This window comes from Chenopodium quinoa, unplaced genomic scaffold (assembly GCF_001683475.1).
Source record: "Chenopodium quinoa cultivar QQ74 unplaced genomic scaffold, ASM168347v1, whole genome shotgun sequence".
NCBI classification, from domain to species: Eukaryota; Viridiplantae; Streptophyta; class Magnoliopsida; order Caryophyllales; family Amaranthaceae; genus Chenopodium; species Chenopodium quinoa.
In genome coordinates, this window is record NW_018744858.1 from 1,539,120 (window position 1) to 1,559,343 (window position 20,224).

The 20,224-nt window shown below is 35.5% G+C and overlaps 3 protein-coding genes and 2 long non-coding RNA genes across 5 annotated transcripts; 3 read left to right on the forward strand and 2 right to left on the reverse strand.

The window, feature by feature from the left end:
• The first annotated feature begins 570 nt into the window (after positions 1–570).
• LOC110704780 (arabinogalactan peptide 13-like) lies at positions 571–1,066 on the forward strand. Its single transcript, XM_021882590.1, has one exon. It carries the CDS (start codon positions 688–690, stop codon positions 865–867), a length of 180 nt encoding a protein of 59 aa, XP_021738282.1. The 5' UTR covers positions 571–687; the 3' UTR covers positions 868–1,066.
• A 6,798-nt stretch (positions 1,067–7,864) lies between these two features.
• On the reverse strand, positions 7,865–9,150 carry LOC110704782. Its single transcript, XR_002508006.1, has 2 exons — positions 8,975–9,150; positions 7,865–8,578 (listed from the first exon to the last, which is right to left on the reverse strand). It is a non-coding gene; the product is annotated as an uncharacterized LOC110704782 (long non-coding RNA).
• LOC110704781 lies at positions 8,577–9,640 on the forward strand. The gene is made up of 2 exons (XR_002508005.1): positions 8,577–8,860; positions 9,150–9,640. It is a non-coding gene; the product is annotated as an uncharacterized LOC110704781 (long non-coding RNA).
• Positions 9,641–10,047: 407 nt separating this feature from the next.
• Positions 10,048–14,170, reverse strand: LOC110704724 (zinc finger MYM-type protein 1-like). Its single transcript, XM_021882532.1, has 2 exons — positions 11,784–14,170; positions 10,048–10,228 (listed from the first exon to the last, which is right to left on the reverse strand). Exons 1-2 carry the CDS (start codon positions 14,168–14,170, stop codon positions 10,048–10,050), a joined length of 2,568 nt encoding a protein of 855 aa, XP_021738224.1.
• Positions 14,171–15,519: 1,349 nt separating this feature from the next.
• Positions 15,520–16,773, forward strand: LOC110704725 (uncharacterized mitochondrial protein AtMg00810-like). Its single transcript, XM_021882533.1, has 2 exons — positions 15,520–15,691; positions 16,061–16,773. Exons 1-2 carry the CDS (start codon positions 15,520–15,522, stop codon positions 16,771–16,773), a joined length of 885 nt encoding a protein of 294 aa, XP_021738225.1.
• The last annotated feature ends 3,451 nt before the right edge of the window (positions 16,774–20,224 follow it).

Below are 20,224 nucleotides of genomic sequence, written 5' to 3' on the forward strand. Positions count from 1 at the left end.
ACTTTTGACATCATTTTCCAACACTTTTTATCTCTATCTCTTTAATAATTACCAAATACCTTTTCTTTCTCTCTATCTCTCTCTAACCCTATATGCATATTTTTACTTTCCAATCATGGGTTTTAAGGAATGTCTAAGTTCCTTAATTCCCATGAAAAATAAGAAATAGGTTTCTAGATAAGGAACGAAAAGAGTATATTATTATATATTGATATTTATATCAAAGAAATATCAAAACTGTGTCAATTACTTTGAGAAAGTACTTGTAAAAACTTTACCATAATCTTCTCCCAATCTCCTAAATATCTTTAATTTAATGACAAAATCAAGAGAGAATAGCATTAGTGGTGGTTGAATAGCAAAACATGAAAATGGACCCCAAATAACAGCCGCAATCCTCTCCATGACCAGCTGTTACCCACAATCATGTTAAATTCCAGTCTGTCTCACTTACCTCGGGCAACGGTCATCCTTTTGCCCTCTCCTTTTCTTCAACGGCTCTTTCCCTTTTTCCCCTGCCCGTGATTCCCGGCTTTTCCAACTCTAACCCTTTTTCTATAAAACCCATCTTCTCTCTTTCCTTAAACCTTCAACACTCACACATTCTCTCTTATTCTCTCATTCAACATCTTTCTTGACTTGAATTTATATCTTCTTACAATTTTAGTCAAGAAAGTAAATTAAAGAATGGAGGCAATGAAGATGAGAGCTGCTTTCGCAGTTGTTTTGATGATTATTGCTATGTTTTCAGTCCAAAATGTGGCTGCTGTTGATGCTCCTGCCCCAGCACCCACTTCCGATGCTGCCGCTTTTTTCCCCGCTACATTGGCATCCCTTATCGCCCTCGCTTTCGGGCTACTCTTCTAAAATTATTTTGTTTTATGATATGAATTTGTATCCATTCTTTGGTTGGGTTATCTGATGTAGAGTGGTATTTTTCATATTTTTTTCCTTGTTTGACATTCTTTCTTGTGTAATATAAATTGGATTGAGATTTTTTGTTGAATTTTTATGGTTGTGGTTTGATTATCTTATGGAGTATATCAATTGACCTATATATTTCTAATTTCTTGCCTTAACTTTTGTTGCGATTTGTATTAAGTACATTAAATTTGTTAATCAAGATTCATCTTCAAATTTGTTACCAGACTCACTAATTTCTCATTTGAATGATTATTGACATTCTTCATTTAATCATTAAAAAGCGGTACATTTAGGTGCATTATAAAAAACTCGGTTTAATACTATTAGTGCTTCCATTTTCTTCTAATATATATACTCGAGAAAAATTGGTACATAAAATAACTACACTTCAAAAAGGAATTCGGGATTTCGGTAAATTGTTTGAAAATATTTATAATGGTAACATGTTTTATATTTTTTTCTGAGTAGTTTTAAAATTAAAAATAAAAATAAGCTGGCAAATACCCATTGGTAATGGCAAACCAAATTAAGGAGTAACAACTATTGCATGTGAGTGATTCATACTCGTATAAGATGAGAGATGAAAAAAAAAAAGGAAAGTGGTTTGGAAAGCGAGAGTATGAGAAATGCATGTGCGCCCATGTGCTCATATCTTAGTCATGTTCATTTACAGCTCCTCCGCATCAACCATGTAATTTATGTGGGGTTTGGAAAGTTCTTGTTAAACCGATGCGACTTTTCTATACTTCGTATTTCTTTCTTTTTTTTTGAAAGATTCTATACTTCGTATTTCAATAATATTTTCTTAATATTTTTTGAAAAAATTACTAAACTAAGCTTATTTATCAAATTATACTCCATAATAAACACGTGGTAAAACTATTTATCAAATTAAGTTTGAAGGTAAAACGCCATTCAGGATAGCATTTTACCCTTGACAATTTTAATTTTTTTAAAAAATTTCAGTTAGTGGTAAAACGGTTAGCATTTTACTTATCGGATTTTTTTTAAAAAAAGTATATAAAGAATTAAAAAAAAAAAATTCTTCATGAAACGCTAACGTTTTTTATAAAAATTTTGTAATGATAAAAGGAGATGGTGGAAATTCGACGTGTGAAGTGCATGCAAGTTTTAGTAACCAAGTTATTATGGACATTTGTCATCAAGCATCTAAGGCCCTTTGAAAAGGGTAAATACAAGTTAATCTCGGTGATAAACATGTGAAGTTTATCACAAGGTATTGTGGTCATTTCGCAATTAAAATGAGGGCCATTTGAAATAGGAGATCCTCCAAGCAGCTTTAGTGGGAGAATGCAAATCTGATGAAATCGAAGAAGCTGACGAGCTCCATCAATGGTGAATACCAATAGAAGGTGGATATCAAATAAGCAAACGAAAACACTTCCTCCTTAGGGGTTAACCATTCCCTTAATTTCTACATATTTACACAGGGTTTTCGTTGGATTTGGCGACGAAGTCGCCGAAAATGGTGTTGAGGTTTCGTATTCACCATTGAAGCATCTTGAAGAAGAAATCAGAAGATTAAGGTGTTTGGGGATCAGAGAAGGAGGAAGAAGATGAAGGTGCTAGCAGGGTCGGGAATGTGAAGGAAGGAGAAAAGGAAACCATGGATTAATCATGGTGATGGGTCACGATGGAGTGAGGAGGAAGATGATGGTGATTTTTTTTTTTTTTTTTTTTTTTTCAAAATGTAAAAATATTTACAATTTTGTCACCGAGATAAACGTATCCGTTTATCACGGAGATCAACCTGGGCTCCCTCTTTGAAAAAGTAAACTCTTGAATAAATAGTTTGGACAGTCCATTACATGCCCGAAAAGTCTAACTATAACATAAGTTATTATGGACATTTGTCATCAAGCATCTAAGGGCATCTAAGGCCTTCTACCATTATGAAGAACTGTTTTTTTTAATTCTTTATATATTTTTTTTTTAAAAAAACCCGATAAGTAAACGCTATTTTGGATGGAGTTTTACCCTCAAGCTTAGTTTGGTAAATAGTTTTGCCACGCGTCTATTATGGTGTATAGTTTGATAAATAAGCTTAGTTTGGTAATTTTTCCATATTTTTTTTATTTAAAAATAAGTAAACGGTGTATTTCTGCTATTGTAATTTTTTTTTTTGGAAGAATCTGCTAGTGTATTTTTAATATACAGTACAATCTTATATTTCTTTTATATATATTGCTAAGTTTTATTCAGTTATGGTAGCTATGCATACTTGTAAAAAGAGGAAATGGGAACCCTGTATTTGAGTAATTCTGTATTAAAGAGGAGAGAGATAGAATGTAAGGGATTTGTAAAATAAATTAGATGATTTTTGAACTGTGTTCAGTTTTGTAATTTAATAGTAATTGAAATTGAAATATGGAAGTCTCGAGAAATCTAACTTATTTGTCAAGTACTCCCTCCGTCCCAGTATATAGTTCCTGACTTCCGTTTTGTGTTTTTTCATGGTATTTAAAAAAAAAGGGAGAAGAAAGTGAATGAAATACATGAAAAAAGGTGAAAAGTATAATTATAGACAAAAGTTAGAATTTCAGTTGAATTTTGGAGGGGCTTCCATTGGTTATTACCGGTGGAAAGCCCCCATCGTTGTTTTTATGTGTTTTTCTCTTGTTTTAGGTTTATAATACCTCTTTCTCTTCTAGAAGGAACATTCTTCCTCGGAAAACAGGGTTTTTTTTTTTCTTCTTTAGGAGGATTTGACTCATTCAAAGACCAGATTTTACTTCTCTCTTTTGAGGGAGGGTTTGCGTTTTTATTTCATGGATTGATATAGAGTTGTTTTATGGGTAAAATTTTGTGTGAGATCGAAAAAGAGGTTTATCGTTCGATTACAATCTAACGAATTAGACGAAAATTTTCTTCACGGCTACAATAGATTGATAGACCCCCTCATAGAAGAAGGCTGTAAATCACAGCGATATGAAAGTAGGTATGAAGAATGTACTTGCAACAACGATTATAGGTCTGCTGACAAGATATTTTTATTTGATTACAGGCGATTTATTATAGGCGATTTAATTACAGCCAATTTCCATAAACAAACAATAAAATAGGAAAAGACAAAACATAAATTACAAAGCTGCAATCAAATTTCAAATTATTAGGATTTCTCCTTTTCTTATTTTAAGTGATTGATTTCAAATGGGACTAACGAAGTGAAAAGGAGGGAGTAATAAATAAATAATGAAGATAATATGTAAATTGATGATCTACCAAAAAAAAAAAAGAAAAAAAAAAGAAATAGTTTAGAGTTATAAATGGAAAATTTGCGAGAAACTATCTTTTAGGGTCCGTTTGGTAGGGTGTAAAATATTTTCAATGTAAAATGGTTTTCTATGAAAATCATTTTACAATGGAAAACTCGTTTTCAAAAAAGTTTTCCGTTGTTTGGTTGAATGGAAAATGATTTTCCATTTTAAGCATTTTCCATTGTTTGGTTGAACTGAAAATTCAATTGTGAGGGAAAATGTTTTCACTTCACTTGTGATGGAAAATGTTTTCCCTCCACTTGTGATAGAAAACGTTTTCCTTCTAAATTGGGGGGAAAATGTTTTCAATAAGGTGGAAAATGATTTTCCACCTCAAGTTTTACATTTTAATGTTTTACACCAAACCAAACAATGTAAAATGGGAAAATACTTTTCAATAAAATTGTTTTACGCCCTACCATATACAAGTTTTTGCGAATAAACTACCTTATAAATTTTTTTTTCAAAGACTACCAGTTTTTTAAAAAAAATTTGCGAAAGACTACAACACTTAATTTTCTGACCATTGACTAAGCTTTCTGGTGTTGACTTGCACGTGATATACAAATATAAGCAACTCTTATTAAATAAATTAAAGTTGCTGAGTTTTGTTCATAATTAGAAAAAAACTGATCTTTTTAATTAATTAGTACCTAGATATTTTTGCTTAAGATGATAAATACTTCTCAATGGCATCAGTCAAAGTAGACTTAAGCACATCTCCAATAATATACTTTCTTTCCTTTCTCCTTTCTTAAAGAACAATACTGTAGAAAACTCCATATGACATATGTGTTCTGCTTGTAAATTGCAAATCGGAGCAATTAGCTTGCAAGGTCCACACCATGGTGCCCAAAAGTCTACCACACCAGCATTTAATTATGTTCACATGAAACAATGAACAAATCTGGGCGTGTCAATTTGGGGGGGAAAAAATGAACCCTAATTAATTAAATCAACTGAAGGGGAAATAATGAGAGAACTAATGGACAGTTACTTCCATTCTTCAACTGAGTAATCTAAGCCAAATTTGTAACGAATAATGTGAGAACCAATGGACAGTACTCACACATGGAGGAAATTGCAAATGAAAGATAAGAGAGAGGGGACTCTAACTGATGGGAGTATGAAAGAGAGAGAAGGGGAAATCGTGTATTTTTTTTGGGGAGAAGTTGGTGTTTAATGACTCACGTGTAAGACACGTTCAAGTCAACACCGAAAAGCTTAGTCAATGATCGGAAAACTAAGAGTGGTAGTCTTTTGTAAAAAAATAAAAATAAAAATAAAAACCTTAAGTTCCTGATTCAAAACGTTAAGTTTCCTCAGGAACTCCAGGTTCCTTCAGGAACTTCAAGTTTCTTAATTATTCCTTCCAACACTTTGCTTCTCAAGTATGTACAAGAACATTCTAAGTATTAGAGCTTGTGAGGATATCTTGAAAGTTTGCTTGTTACGTCAAGACTTCCAAACTCTTTTGTTCCTACTCCGGAACATTTAGCTTTGTACCTGAATCTTCTGTTCAACCAAGACTTACACACATCATTAGTCAGAGTTTGTTTTATACATGTCAATCATCAAAATATTAAGGTAGTCAATTCAACAATATTCCCCCTTTTTGATGATGACAAACAAAAACCTTGTTCTACTTAGTTATTGGTTACTCTGAATGCCTGGATGTCTATTTTGTTTAAACCGAGTTTGTTTTTGTTTGTCATCATCAAAAAGGGGGAATATTGTTGAATTGACTACCTTAATATTTTGATGATAGACATACATAAAACAAACTCTGACTAATGATTTGTGTAAGTCTTGGTTGAACAGAAGATTCAGGTATAAAGTTAAATGTTCCAGAGTAGGAACAAAAGAGTTTGGAAGTCTTGACGTAACAAGCAAGATTTCAAGATATCCTCACAAGCTCCAATACTTAGAATGTTCTTGTACGTACTTGAGACGCAAAGTGTTGGAAGGAATAATTAAGAAACTTGAAATTCCTGAAAGAACCTGGAGTTCCTGAAGGAACTTAACGTTTTGAATCAGGAAAAGAATTTTACGTAAGATTTAAAACAGTTTTGAAATCCTTGAAATAAGGAAAGAGTAAAAATCAGTTTGAATAGATATTTTGGAAATAAAATAAAAGATAAATAATTCTTTAATTTAAAAAGATAAATTTATTATTTTAAATTAAATAATTATTTAATTGTTTTTATCTTTTTTTAATATCTCTTTTATTCCCTTAAAATAAATATTTATCTTTTAAATAAATATCTTCCTAACTGATTCTGACTCAATAAAATTTAGTTACCTTGTTTTAAGGAGTCACGTTGAACCTGAGAGAAAAGTTAGTGAAGCCATGATTCTCCACTCCCTCAACGTACATCTTAACTGCCTAGTTATGGTGAACGTGAGTTTATGGGGGAAATGGGAACATGGATGAGACTTAACAAAACTCTCTATAAAAAGCAATCAACAAAGCTGTTTTGAAGTGTGGAGCAACAACGAAAACATCCAGTTCATAGAGTTTAAGAGCTTTCACGTTTTAATATAAAAGAGTGTTGAGTTCCTTCCTGCTTTAATCCTTCTAAGTGCATTAGGAAATCCTGTAATTACTTTGTAATTGGGATTGGGATTTGCGAGAGTTGTAAAGTGTGAAGCTTGAGAGAGTTCTTCATACTGTACAAGTGATTCGGAGTAGAATCACAAAGAGAGAGGAACTGCGATTGAGGGATCGTAGTTGGGTAAACTTGAGTTCCTCACGGAACTTGAGTCTAGGCAGAATATTAGCGATTGTAATTCATCTTAACATAGTGAAATTATTCATTGCCTATCTCGAGTGTCTTCTCTCTTAGTAGATAGTTTAATTCCGCAAAATTTTCTATAGTCTACAATTCACCCCTTTCTTGTAGTAGACATTGTTCTATCAGTGTCCCTACAACAGGGAAGTGCATATCAACACCAAGCACAACCTGCTAGCCGTGGACGTGGTGTGGAGGTGCGTGCAGCAATGGCGGGCAACAATACGTGTCGTTTGCCGTATAAAATTAATTATTTAATTACCTAACTTAGACCTTCAAAAATATTAACAACTAGTAAAAGGGTAAGCAAGGGTCGATTCCACGAGGAGATTAATCAATTCTAACTTAAGGTCTAACTCGAAGAATAAAGCATATACATAATAGAGTATTATTCACACTATACATGAGATTGGGGGTTTTAAGGATCATAAACCATAAAGTAAGGGAACTAAACTAAAATAAGTCTAATATTTACAAGTGATAAACAAGTACCAACATAGTTGAGGTTTGATCACTGATAAAATAGACACAAATTAACCTCTTATTTCCATTCTTTTAGTCTCATTCAATACTCTGTTTAGCATTTAGGTTGCTGGATTCCCGCAGCGGATTATCCATTATTTTGCTCACTAGAACTACTAGAATCTTGCTAAAATATTACCAACCCAATAAACAACTTTTATCGATCAATTCATATACTTAAAACAATTATCATGAGCCGCTCATACTAATTTAATTAAGTCGTATACTCTAAATTACCATCAAACGCCGCGTCTAACAATAATCTAGCTAGTTTAATTACTTTATAAATGTAATCGTATACTATCACACATACAAAGATTGAACCTTCAAATTAAATAAACAATCATATGAATTGAATAAATACCTAACTCAATATTAAAGTACTAATAAACTCAGCGTTCAATAGTGAGACCAAAATCATGAAAAATCAAAGATAAAATTACATCCAATTAACAAGTATAATAGAATAAGCTTAATCTAACAAACTAGATAATTAAGGATTAAAAGTAGGGAGAAACTTATGAATTAGGATTACACCAAGGTAGCCGCTACACTTGATCCTCCGCCGATTTTGAACACTCGCCTCCAATTATTCTCAATACCGTAGTTATTCGATCATCTTATACCATACACTCGATCTCCCTACCTCCAATTTTGGTTCTGCTTGTTTTTGTGTTGTGGGATAATTGGGCTATACTTATATACCCAATTGTATAACTGATTTTTACGAATTTTCCTCTGCCAAACTCTATCTTGTATATAAGATAAATCTGGTGTCTTCATCACATTATACATCCAAAAATTTGGATAGAATTTGCGAGAATTTGGGTATTTGGATGATTACCCTTTAGCCCTAGGGTGTTTCTTCGGTTTCATCGCCACAGGCTTTCTGCTTTTGTTCTAATCTTCTCATTGTTGCTTTCCTCATGCACATGCTACTTCTTTTATTTCTTTTTTTTTTTTTTTTAATATTATTATTTTACTTGTTCACTTGCTGATTTGTTGAGATACGTCGTGCTACTTGCCTTCAATTATTCAACTTGATGACTAATCCACTTTATCCTACCAAAATCACGCCACATAAAATTAAGTATTAATTATTATAAAAATAACTATAAAATAAAAACAAAAATAATAAAAGTAAATAAAATCATAATTTAACCAATATAAAGCGACTATTGGACTATTATTAGGGACTAAAAATATGCTATATTATGCACTTATCAAGCTCATCGTCTTCAAGTGTGGAAAATTCTGCAGCTCTTCCTGGAATGACTACTGAACAGTGGCAACGCTTCCTAGACATGCTTGGTAACTCAAAAACTACCGATGATCGTATGGTTGGTGAGTGTTTTTCTAGTGCTTGGATAGTAGATACAGGAACTTCTATGCATGTTACGGGTAATTATAACCTTTTGACTAATGTGACAAGCATCCTACTTGTCCCGTGGGTCTTACCAGTGGCAAAAAGGCTAGCTCTACTCAATGCGGTTGTGTTCAACTTGCTCCAGGATTAGTTTTGAAAAATGTTCTATATGTGCCGCAACTAAATTGCAATTTAATTTCGGTTTCCCATCTGATTGATGATCTAAACTGTTTTGTCCAATTCACTTATAATTTGTGCATTATACAGGACCGAAATTTGAGGACTCTGATTGGAGCCGGTGAGCGGAGGGATGGACTCTACTACTTTCCTGATGTTCCTAGGATTCAAGCTTTGAAGGTTGATGATTTGTCTTCTCCAGATTTGTGGCACAAGCGGCTTGGGCATCCTTCTGACAAAGTATTGGAGTCTCTTCCCATAGTTGGTAAATCTAGTAGAAAGTTGAAAAAAATCTTTTGATGTTTGTCATCAAGCAAAACATACTAGGGAGTAGGGACCCTTTTCCTATTAGTGAGCACAGAGCTACTCAGAAGTTTTGAATTGATACATTGTGATCTTTTCGGGGCCTTATTCTACCCCTTCTTCTTGTGGTGCTTATTACTTTTTGGCTATTGTTGATGATTATTCAAGAGCTGTTTGGGTTTTTTGGCTACTTAATAAAACTGAGGTGTATAAGATGTTTTTATCTTTTTTTGCCATGATTGAAAGACAATTCAATGCAAAAGTACAATTTGTTAGAAGTAATAATGACACAGAGTTTAATTGTCTTAAAGATTATTTTTGTGAGAATGACATAATTTTCCAAACATCTTGTATGGGTTACCCCCACCCCCCCCCCCAACAAAACGGGAGGGTTGAAAGAAAAAAATCGACATATTTTGTGTGTGGCAAGGGCATTCCGTTTTGAGGGTAATTTGCCAATTGATTTTTGGGGTGAATATATTTTAGGGGCGAGATATTTAATGAATCTTACTCCCTCTAGTCTCCTTAACTTTAAAACCCCTTATGAACAGTGGCGGATCCAGGATTTGATTAATAGGTTGTCCCATCATCGTCCATCGACCGCATAAAGTATCAAAAAATAGTCAAAACTTGTATAATGAACAAAAAAAAATACATAAAAAAGTTAAAGGTTGAATTAGATCAATCATACAAGAAGGGTTCTCTCAGCGTTATTAAAACTAATGATATCATCAAAAGAACGCCCATTAACCTCAATTTCAGTCCACCCTTCAACCCCAAATCTCCAAATTAGCGATTCCCCACAAAATTTCAAACCCAGAACAACAAAATCACCATTCTCAATAGCTAATAAGAAGGTTGGACAACTATTATCATTTATCAATTAAACAGAAATTATACTATAAATCTATAATAGGGCTCAAATAGTCAAATATCCGGCCACAACTCACATTCACAAATCACAATATTCAAGCTCTAAATCGGCTAAATCAGAGCCCAGTAAATAATACAGAAAACAATCAAATTATCACATTTATGATTTATCAGCTCTCCTGCAACACCCACAATATAAAATCAAGAAATTTCACCCCCCCCCAAAAAAAAAAACAACTCATACAGATAATCTGATAATTTTGATAATTAAACATTTAAACTGCAAGTCTGCAACATACATCAAAGTACTGATAATCTGATATAGAATCTAATCAATCTATAATCTTATTGCAATGTAATTATGTAAATTAAAACTAACCTAAAAAAAACGCGAATTTCCACAAAGTATGAGCCACGGACTGACGCCTGACGGACGAACCTTATACCGGCGACGGCTAGAACACGGAGTGACGGAGTAAGGAGCTTAAAACCGGCCGGTGAACGGCGGCGGGGCTGCGGCTGGGGTCTGGGGATTCCGATTTAGGGGAGTTAGAGACTTAGGGTTTTACAATTTGGGGGAAATGTTCTGACTTCTAAGTTTTAATTTCTAAATCTCGAAAATTGGAAGTGAGGTTATAAAGCAAAAAAAGAAAAAAATTGTGAGTTATAGGTTTTGAACCCACATCTCGCGTGTGATGGGAGGTAAAAAAACCACCGGGCTGCTGAACTTCATGACATATAGTTTTTTTTATTTTTTTATTTTTATTTTTTTTTATAAAATAATAGGTGGTCCCGTGACCCACTATGACTACACGTGGGTCCGCCACTGCTTATGAAGTATTGTTCGGTGTTCCTCCTTCCTATGATTCTTTGCGTGTAATTGGTTCATTGTGCTATGCTCATAATCAAAAAGCAAAAGGTGATAAATTTGCTAATCGAAGTCGAAAGTGTATTTTTGTAGGGGTTACCCTCACGATAAAAAAGAGTAGAAGTTGTATGATCTTGACAAAGGTGAATTTTTCGTGTCTGGTGATGTCAAGTTTTATGAGTCGGAATTTCCATTTGTTGATAAGAATATTGTCCCCTCTCCCATTTCTAATTCTTTGCCTATTGTGGGAGTTGATATGAATGACTTTGCGTATGAGATTTATGATAATGAGCATGTGGTAAATATTGAGGAGCATGCTGGGATTGATAATTTTATTGATGTGGGGAATGAAAAGAAGTGGAACAAAGTAGCAAGCAAGCTACCAGTGGCGGACCCAGGATTTTCCGACTGGTGAGTCACAATCGATAATCAAATATGTAAAAATTTTTTTTTACCAAACAACCAAATAATAGTACTAAAAAATACATCCAAATATTCAAACAGTACAAAATATAACCAAATGTTCATATAATACTACAAAAGACAACTAAATAGTAATGCAAACTTATTAAAATAGTTCTCGACGAGTTTTCATGTTTTGATATCGATTCATGATATCTTCCATGCTAACATTCAAAAACAAATCATTCTCCAAATAAGTAATTAAACAATCATTCAACATTTGATCTCCCATGCTATTTCGTAGTTTGTCTTTCACTTGCTTCATGCCAGAAAATACTCTTTCCACACTTGCCGTTGCGACAGGAAGAAGCAACACCAACTTCAAAAGTAAATAGACCCTATCATGAGTTTCAGACAATCCCGTTTCAACCAATTTGATTGAAAGATCACTAAGACCCTTCAAATTCCAAAACCTTTCATCTCCTCTAACAGAACAAATGTAACTATCAAGTGTATGACCAAAGACTATCAATTCTGAACTTGGAAATTCATTAGGATAGAATTTTGCAAGCTTAATCAATTTTTCCTTATCAAACTTAGAAAAACGATCCACAGGACTCAAACAAGACATACACACAAGTAGTTCTTTAGTTATTTCGGGAAATCGATTTTCAAGTTCTTGCAATTGAAGATCAATGACACCAAAAAAAACTTCAACTCGAAAATGATGTAGATTAGACACTTGTGGGCATTTACCTCTAAACAACCTCCTCCCGGGAACAACATATTTAGCCTCCATATCTGGAACTGCAATGTCATAGTCACCAATAAAAGAAATTACCTTTTCCATATGAGAATCCCATCCTTCATCTCTCATTTTTTGCAAATTAGTCTTGGTTACATTAACCATGGCCATTGCATTCACAATGTCTTGATCGTGCTTTTGTAAGGCCACATTCAAAGCATTTGTTATCGCAAATATACTAACCATCAAGTGTGCCACGAACACAAAATCAAAGGACATCAGAAGATTTGTAAGTGTTTGAGCTCTATTAGAATCTATTGTATCAGATACTTTTGCAATATCCTCAAGAGAACCAAGGATTACAGGGAATAAATCAAGTACATTCAAGATTGTCTTGAAGTGAGATCCCCAACGAGTATCACAAGGTCTACCTAATCCACGTTCTTGATTTAAACCTGAACCCGTTTCAAGTTCACCTAGAGACAATGCATCCACCACTCTTTGAGCTTGATTTTCACGAAGAAACTCTTTCCTTTTTGGTGAACCCCCCACAAAATTCAAGAGAGGTGCAAGTACATCAACAAATAACCAAGCACAATCTGAATTCTTTTTAGCAAGTGCAACTTGAGTTAATTGAAGTTGGTGAGCAAAGCAGTGGATAAAATAAGCTTCTTTACACTCATTCTCTATAAGAGTCCTAAGGCCATTAATAGAACCTTGCATATTACTTGCCCCATCATAACCCTGACCCCGTACTTGAGAGAAAGACAAAGAATGCTCCATTAATAAGGATTCAATAGCAGTTTTGAGAGTCAAAGAAGCAGTGTTTACAACATGCACAATACCAAGTAAACGCTCACACACTTCTCCCTTTCTATTAACATATCTCAAACAAAGAGCCAATTGTTCCTTGTCAGAAACATCAGCGGACTCATCAGCAAGGATAGAAAATAAACCACCATCAATATCTTCAAGCATTGCTTTAGTGGTCTCTTTTGCACATGCATTTATGATATCTTTTTGGACTTTAGGAGAAGTAAGTTGACAATTACTAGGAGCATTTTTGAAAACAACTTTAGAATATTCAGGATTACCTTTGGAAATAAGGGATAAAAGTGAAAGAAAGTTACCTCTTCTTAAGGAACTTTCTTTTTCATCATGACCACGGAAAGGCAACCCTTGGAGTAAAAGCCATTGGATAGATTCAATTGAAGCTTCAAGTCGCGTCCTATATGCATTTGTACTCTCAGCGGTTTGTTTTGTTAAGGCTTGTGTGATGCTTGAATTTTGTTTCTTGAACAAATCCATAGCTAAAACAGCATTTTTATGTGCACTCAAGTGTTTACCGACATGTTTTCTTATTAAATCCGATCGATTCCATGATTTGAAACCATCACTAACAAAAGCATCACCTCCAAAGGCATTTTCATCCTTGAATAGATAACAAGGGAAACAATAGGCAGCATCCTTTTCCACACTATACTCAAGCCAAGTCCAAGTATCAAACCACTTAGCACAAAAGCGACGATTTTTGCCAAAAATAGAAGTTTGAGGAAATGTAAAGTCTTTGGGCTGACAAGGCTTTCTTTGAATGTAAATTCTTCTCACTAAATCTCTATCATCTTTATGAAATTGACTCATTTTTCTCCTCTTTCCTGGATCTTGTGGAAGATTAGCAAATTCATGTTCACTTAATCTTTCTCCAAAGATTGGGGCATTAGGAGAACATTGGCCTTGTTCATTTTGAGGGGAATTTTGAGTTGAATAATGAGATGGAGATGAAAGTTGCTCACTTTCTTGAGGTGGAGTTATAGTTTGTTCATTTTGTGTTGGATGTGGAAGAGAAGTTGGAGTAGGATTCTTTTTAGCAAAGAAGCTAGTAATGTTTTGCATTTCATTTGGAGTATGTTTTCTCTTCATTCTGAAATTTGAATAAATATTGAACTAAATCAAGCAATATTCCCCAGAAAAATTATTTGAATAAATATTCAACTAAATGGTCTAAATCAAGCAATTTCACATAATGACATAATCACATAAACATATTACACAAAACACAATTACACAAAACAGATTTCACATAAGTAATAACTAATAAGTTCAAGAGATTTCAATTACACAAAACACAATTACACAAAACACAATTACACAAAACAGATTTCACATAAGTAATAACTAATAAGTTCAAGAGATTTCAATTACACAAAACACAATTACACAAAACACAATTACACAAAACAGATTTCACAAAAAAAATCAATTGATGATTAGTTGATTACCTACCTTGCTAGGCGGAGGCGAGCAGCGGAGCAGGCGGAGCAGCACTGCAATAGGGCCACGGGCAGTCGGCCAGCACCGCAGCACGGCATTCGGCAGCACTCAAGTCTCAGGCACCGAGGCACGCACTCAGCAAGACATCAATTCGCCAATTCAGCAGCACAGCCAACTACAAATTAACAAATCAACCAAAGTTTAAACCAAAGTTTAATAAAATTAACAAATTAGACTGAATTAATTTGAAGATTAGAAATTAAAAATAAAAATTAGAAATCAACTTACTAGCACCGACGTTTCGAGTAGCGATTTCACGAAGAGGACGGAGTCCACGAGTCACGACCACCGAGTCACCGACGTCCGACTACCAGGCGATTAGGCGAAGAGAACGGTGGCTGCCTGGCTGGGACGAAGCGAAGAGGCGAAGTCACGAAGAGAAGAATGGAGATGAGCGAAGAGGCGAAGTCACGCGAAGTCACGAAGAGAAGAATGGAGATGAGGCGATTAGGCGAAGTCACGAAGAGAAGAATGGAGATGAGGCGATTAAGAATGGCGGAGAAGGCGAAGTCACGAAGAGAAGAATGGCGGAGAAGGCGAAGTCACGAAGAGCACGAAGAGGCTAGGGCTTGAAGTCTCCTCTAATTTTATTTATTTATTTATTTTATTTTTTTTTAAAATAACTTAAAATTTTTTTTTGGGCCTGGTGAGTCACTTGACCCACCAGGTCTAAGCCCAAGTCCTCCACTGCAAGCTACTGCCAGCCAAGATATGTTGCCACATGGTGGTGATTTGGGGCTGTCAACCACTAAAGTGGTACAACATGTTGTGCAGCAGCCCCCTTCATTGGATAATGTTGATATGTCATCTACTTCTACAGCAGGGGTAGAGGTTGCCGCCCAAAAATTCCCTCTGTCAAGCTTCAAAATTATGTGACTAATACAGTGCAAAAGTTGAGTCCATCCTCCCGTTAATCATCTCTTGATCACTCCTCAGGTATGCCTTATCCTATTGCACATTTTGTGAATTGTGACCGGTTTTCTATGGGACATCGAAGTTTTCTTGCAGCTATTACCGCAGGTGATGAGCCCCAGTCCTTTAAGGAAGCTATGAAAGATCCGGGTTGGAGAGAAGCAATGCAAAAAGAGATACCAGCATTAAAGGATAACGGTACTCGGACGATCGAGACTTTGCCACCATGAAAACGTGCACTTGGTAGTAGGTGGTTTTACAAGATCAAATATCACTCTGATGGTAGCAATGAGTGCCTTAAGGCTCGTTTGGTTTGTTCGGTAATCATCAAATTGAGGGTATTGACTACAATGATACTTTTGCCCCAGTTGCAAAAATGGTAACAGTTCGTGACTTTTAGTCGTTGCTGCAGCTAAGAATTGAGAGTTACATCAAATGGATGTACACAATGCTTTCATGCATCGTTTTCATTCTGAAGAGGTGTATATGAAAGTTCGCCCTTGTTTTGATGTCGGTCAACCAGGTCGTGTTTGTAGGCTCCATAAGTCTCTTTATGATTTGAAACAGGCACTAGATGTTGGTTAGCTAAGTTGTCGTCTGCTTTAAAGAAATATGGGTTTCGACGACAATCGTACTCCGATTACTCATTATTCAGTCTTCACACCAGTAACACTCAAATCAATGTCTTGGTGTATGTAAATGACTTGATCATTTCTGGTAATAATTCCGCTGCTCTTATCATCACTGTTAAAAAGTATCTCAGTGAGTATTTTCATATAAAAGATCTTGGGGTCTTAAAATATTTTCTTGGTATTGACGTTACTCGTAATGAAGAGGGTATCTTTCTTTGCCGAAGAAAATACACTCTTGATATTATTTCCGAGACAAGTTTACTTGGAGGGAAACCAACAATTTTTCCTATGGAGCAACATCATCAGCTTGCTTGGTCTACTCGTCCTTTTCTCACAAATGTAGAGAAATACAAGCATTTGTTTGGTCATCTTATATACTTGTCTTTCACTCGCCCTGACCTTGCTTATTCGGTGCATATCTTATATCAATTTTTACATGAGCCTCGGTGTGATCATTGGGAAGCAGGTTTGCGGGTTGTACGTTATGTGAAAGGATGTCCAGGGCAAGGCATCCTTCTTCATGCTAATTGTGACTTGACTTTGTCGGGATGGTGTGATTCGGATTGGGCCAGTTGTTTGCTTATTCGTCGTGCTCTTTCTGATTGGTTGGTGTTTTTTAGGGCATTCTCCAATTTCTTAGAAGACTAAGAAACAGATACAGTGTCTCGTTCATCGGCAGAGGCGGAGTACCGTTCCATGGCTTCCACTACATGTGAGTTGAAATGGCTTAAAGGTTTGCTTGATAGTCTTGGTATACAACATCCACTGGTTATGCACCTTTATTGTGATAGTCAATCAGCTTTGTATCTTGCACAAAATCCCGTCTTCCATGAACGAACCAAGCATATTGAGGTTGACTGACATTTTATTGGGGATGCTATTTTGGATGGTACCATCACCACTTCTCATGTTCCTACTAATGGTCAGTTAGCTGATATCTTCACCAAAGCATTGGGGAAACGTCAATTTGATTACCTTCTCTACAAATTGGACATTTGTGATCTTCATGCTCCAAGTTGAGGAGAGGGGGGTTTGTGAAATTTCACATTGTAAATATTATTAGGCTTATGTTTTGTCTTTATGGGCTTTTATAATTAGTTTTTGGTAGCCCCTTTCTTAGCCCACGTGATACCTTTGTATCTTTGCTCCAGTGATTGGAATATCAAAAGATTTACTCTTCACTAAAAGTCTCTTCTCCCACCAATGCGGGACAATACTCTTTCCTTCTAAACAAAACAAGCTCTTTTTCTTTCCTTGGCATTATTTCCAACAGGTAGCATTGCCACGGATAATTTGCAGTTTACTTCTGCCTCTGCATACTCTGACCCCAAGCAACAACAACATGTTTGAATTATGTACTTTTCATTTTGGAGTTTGAGAACATGTCTTAAAAAGGGTACTTCAAAAGTTTTAAATGAGATTGCTGAATTTGGAATTTTTTTTTTTTTTTTTTTTTATGATGTGTAAAGCATTGAATTGTAAGGAAAAACTTTGTCCAATACAGTTACCAAATTGTTCTTGCATGATTGACCACATACTCCAATTTATCAAAAACTTTTATGTAAACCTGGGTGCATATAGAGGTAGGTTCACTAAGGGTTTTTTTTTTCATTTATTAAAATTTTGAAATGACCAAAAAAAATAATAAATGGACAGAAAATAATCTTAAGTGCACCTTGTACCGAAGCGTATATAAAATTTTTTACCAATCATTTAAAGTGTTACAGCTTAACCTACATATAATTTTACAAGATTTAGGTTACGTTAATTTTCCTGATGTGATCTAAAATCATTTGAATGTTTCATATTTGATTTCTTAAAAGTTATCCTGATGTGATCTGCATACCTTTAATTTTCCCGAATTCATGAAGTATGTTGTTAGATATATTGGTATTAATATAAAGTTTTAAAATACAATTATTTTTTTTAGAAATTTTGAGTTTTGCTACCCGTTTAAAATTTTATTATATTTTGCTACATCTAAAAGTTACAAAATATAGGTTTTACTACCATTTAACAGAATCTGTTAGGGTTTTATTAAGTGGGGTCATTATCTCATTAAATAATAATTTAATTTATTAAAAAAAATAAAAAACTTAAAAAAATAAAAAAATAATCCCAGCCACTGCTCCCCTCCCCGTCAGCCACCCCTCCCCATGCTGGCTGCCAGCGATCCCCCGGCGCCTGCGACCACATCCCTCTCCCTTTCCCCCACCCACGCTGCCCACCTTCCTCCCCTTTTCCCACTCTTGGCTGCCCCCACTTTGCTGCAATTGAAAAATTCCCCCTTTTTTACCCTTTTTCAAAACCCTAATCACTTCAATTGTGATACAATTTCAATCAAAATCTTCCAAATTCCAATGATTTGACTCCGATTCCACAATTCCGATCACCAAAAATTCCAATGAAATAGGAGAATTGATTTGGGCAAAAATACCCAGGCTACGTGGCCCAATCAGAAGGGGCCACGTGTCACCCCAAGACATGTCTAATAAGGACCACTCACCAGCTGACACGTGGCACCCCCAATCAGTAAAGGAAAAAGGCGGCCTTCAGGGCCCAATTCCCGAGAAAGCTGTAAAACGGCGCAGCCCACCAAATTTAGGTCAAGATAACCTAAGAGAAGGAACATTCTCCAATGACCCTATAAATAGGGAGATTCCCCCTTTTTAGGGGCACGTTCATTGATGACAAACACTGAATTCTCTCTCATCAGATAAAACACCTGATCTCGGAATCCGAGAAGATCTCACTTTACCTTTTCCGCACCTTTTTACATTCTTCGACCGGTTCTAACTTGATCGTCGGAGGCGGAGCTCCCACCACCCGGAGTCTCCGTTGTTTTGCAGGTATAGGCGCCCGAAATTCAGACTTAGTGACGTAACTCTCCCGAGGGACATAGAAAACCCCGAAACATTTGGCGCCGTCTGTGGGGAGATTACCTCTAAGATGGCTTCACAACAGTCTGTACCGCTTCCTAATGAGAAACAGCCTACGGCCGAAGCTAAGGTCTATTTGGACCATGAAAATGATGATGACTTTGAAGTTACTCTTACATCTTCAATCTCTCAAATCACCATTGAAATCACTCACTTTCTATCTCTAAAACTACCCCTAAACTAGAGAGAGAAACTAAGCTAAAACTAGAAAAATGAAATCTGGAAAAAAGGTCGGTGTTCCTTAAAAATGGGAGGTTTAACCCCTTTTTATAGTTTCCCCAAAAGAAGATAAAAATCAAATAAAAACAAGTCGAAACCCGCAGAGCCGCGCCCGCGGAAAACTGGGTCTGCAGCAGGGCCGTGCCCGCGCCCACGGAGAGGGTTCTCCGAGCCGACGGCACGTTCCTACTTAAATGTGAAATTTTTGCTGACCATAGCTGCGCGCCCGCGGCGTCCATGGCCGCGCCCGCGGTGGGGGTGCTCCGAGCCCACGGTTAAAGGTGGGCAACGTGCCGTGCCGAGCCGCCGCGGGCCGTGCCTGGCGGGCCACGGTCTCCGGTGGGCCATGTCGTGCCGTGCCACCGTGCCGGTGGAGGCGTGCCGTGCCGTGCCACCCAAAATCGCAGGCCAGCCCACAAGCCGAGCGGGCTTGTGCCGGGCTGGCTTGGGCTGCTGCCTTTGCTTTCCTTTTTTTTTTTTTTTTTTAAATTCTTAATAGTGTATAACTTATAATCTTATATTATTATTTTTCTAAATAAATTATGTTTAATATTTATGTTTTATTATTTTTTATATATAAAATATATATTTATATATTTAGTTTATACTATTACTTTATAGTTTAATGTTTATAATTAATTATATTTATTTTTGTATTATTAATTATTATAATTTTTTTTTATATTAATTTAAAAATTATAACTTAACGGGAAAAAAGGCAAATTGGACTTTGGATGTGAATAATGCATACTTCATATTATTATTACTTGAAAAAATTGTACAATGATAATAATAATGATAAAAGTCGTACAAGGATATTAAACAAAAATTGGATAATGATAAAAATCGTAAAACGATAATATTGATAATGATAAAAATCGTACAATATACAAAAATTGTCTATTCTTCTTCTTCTTCTTCTTCTTCTTCTTCTTCTTCTT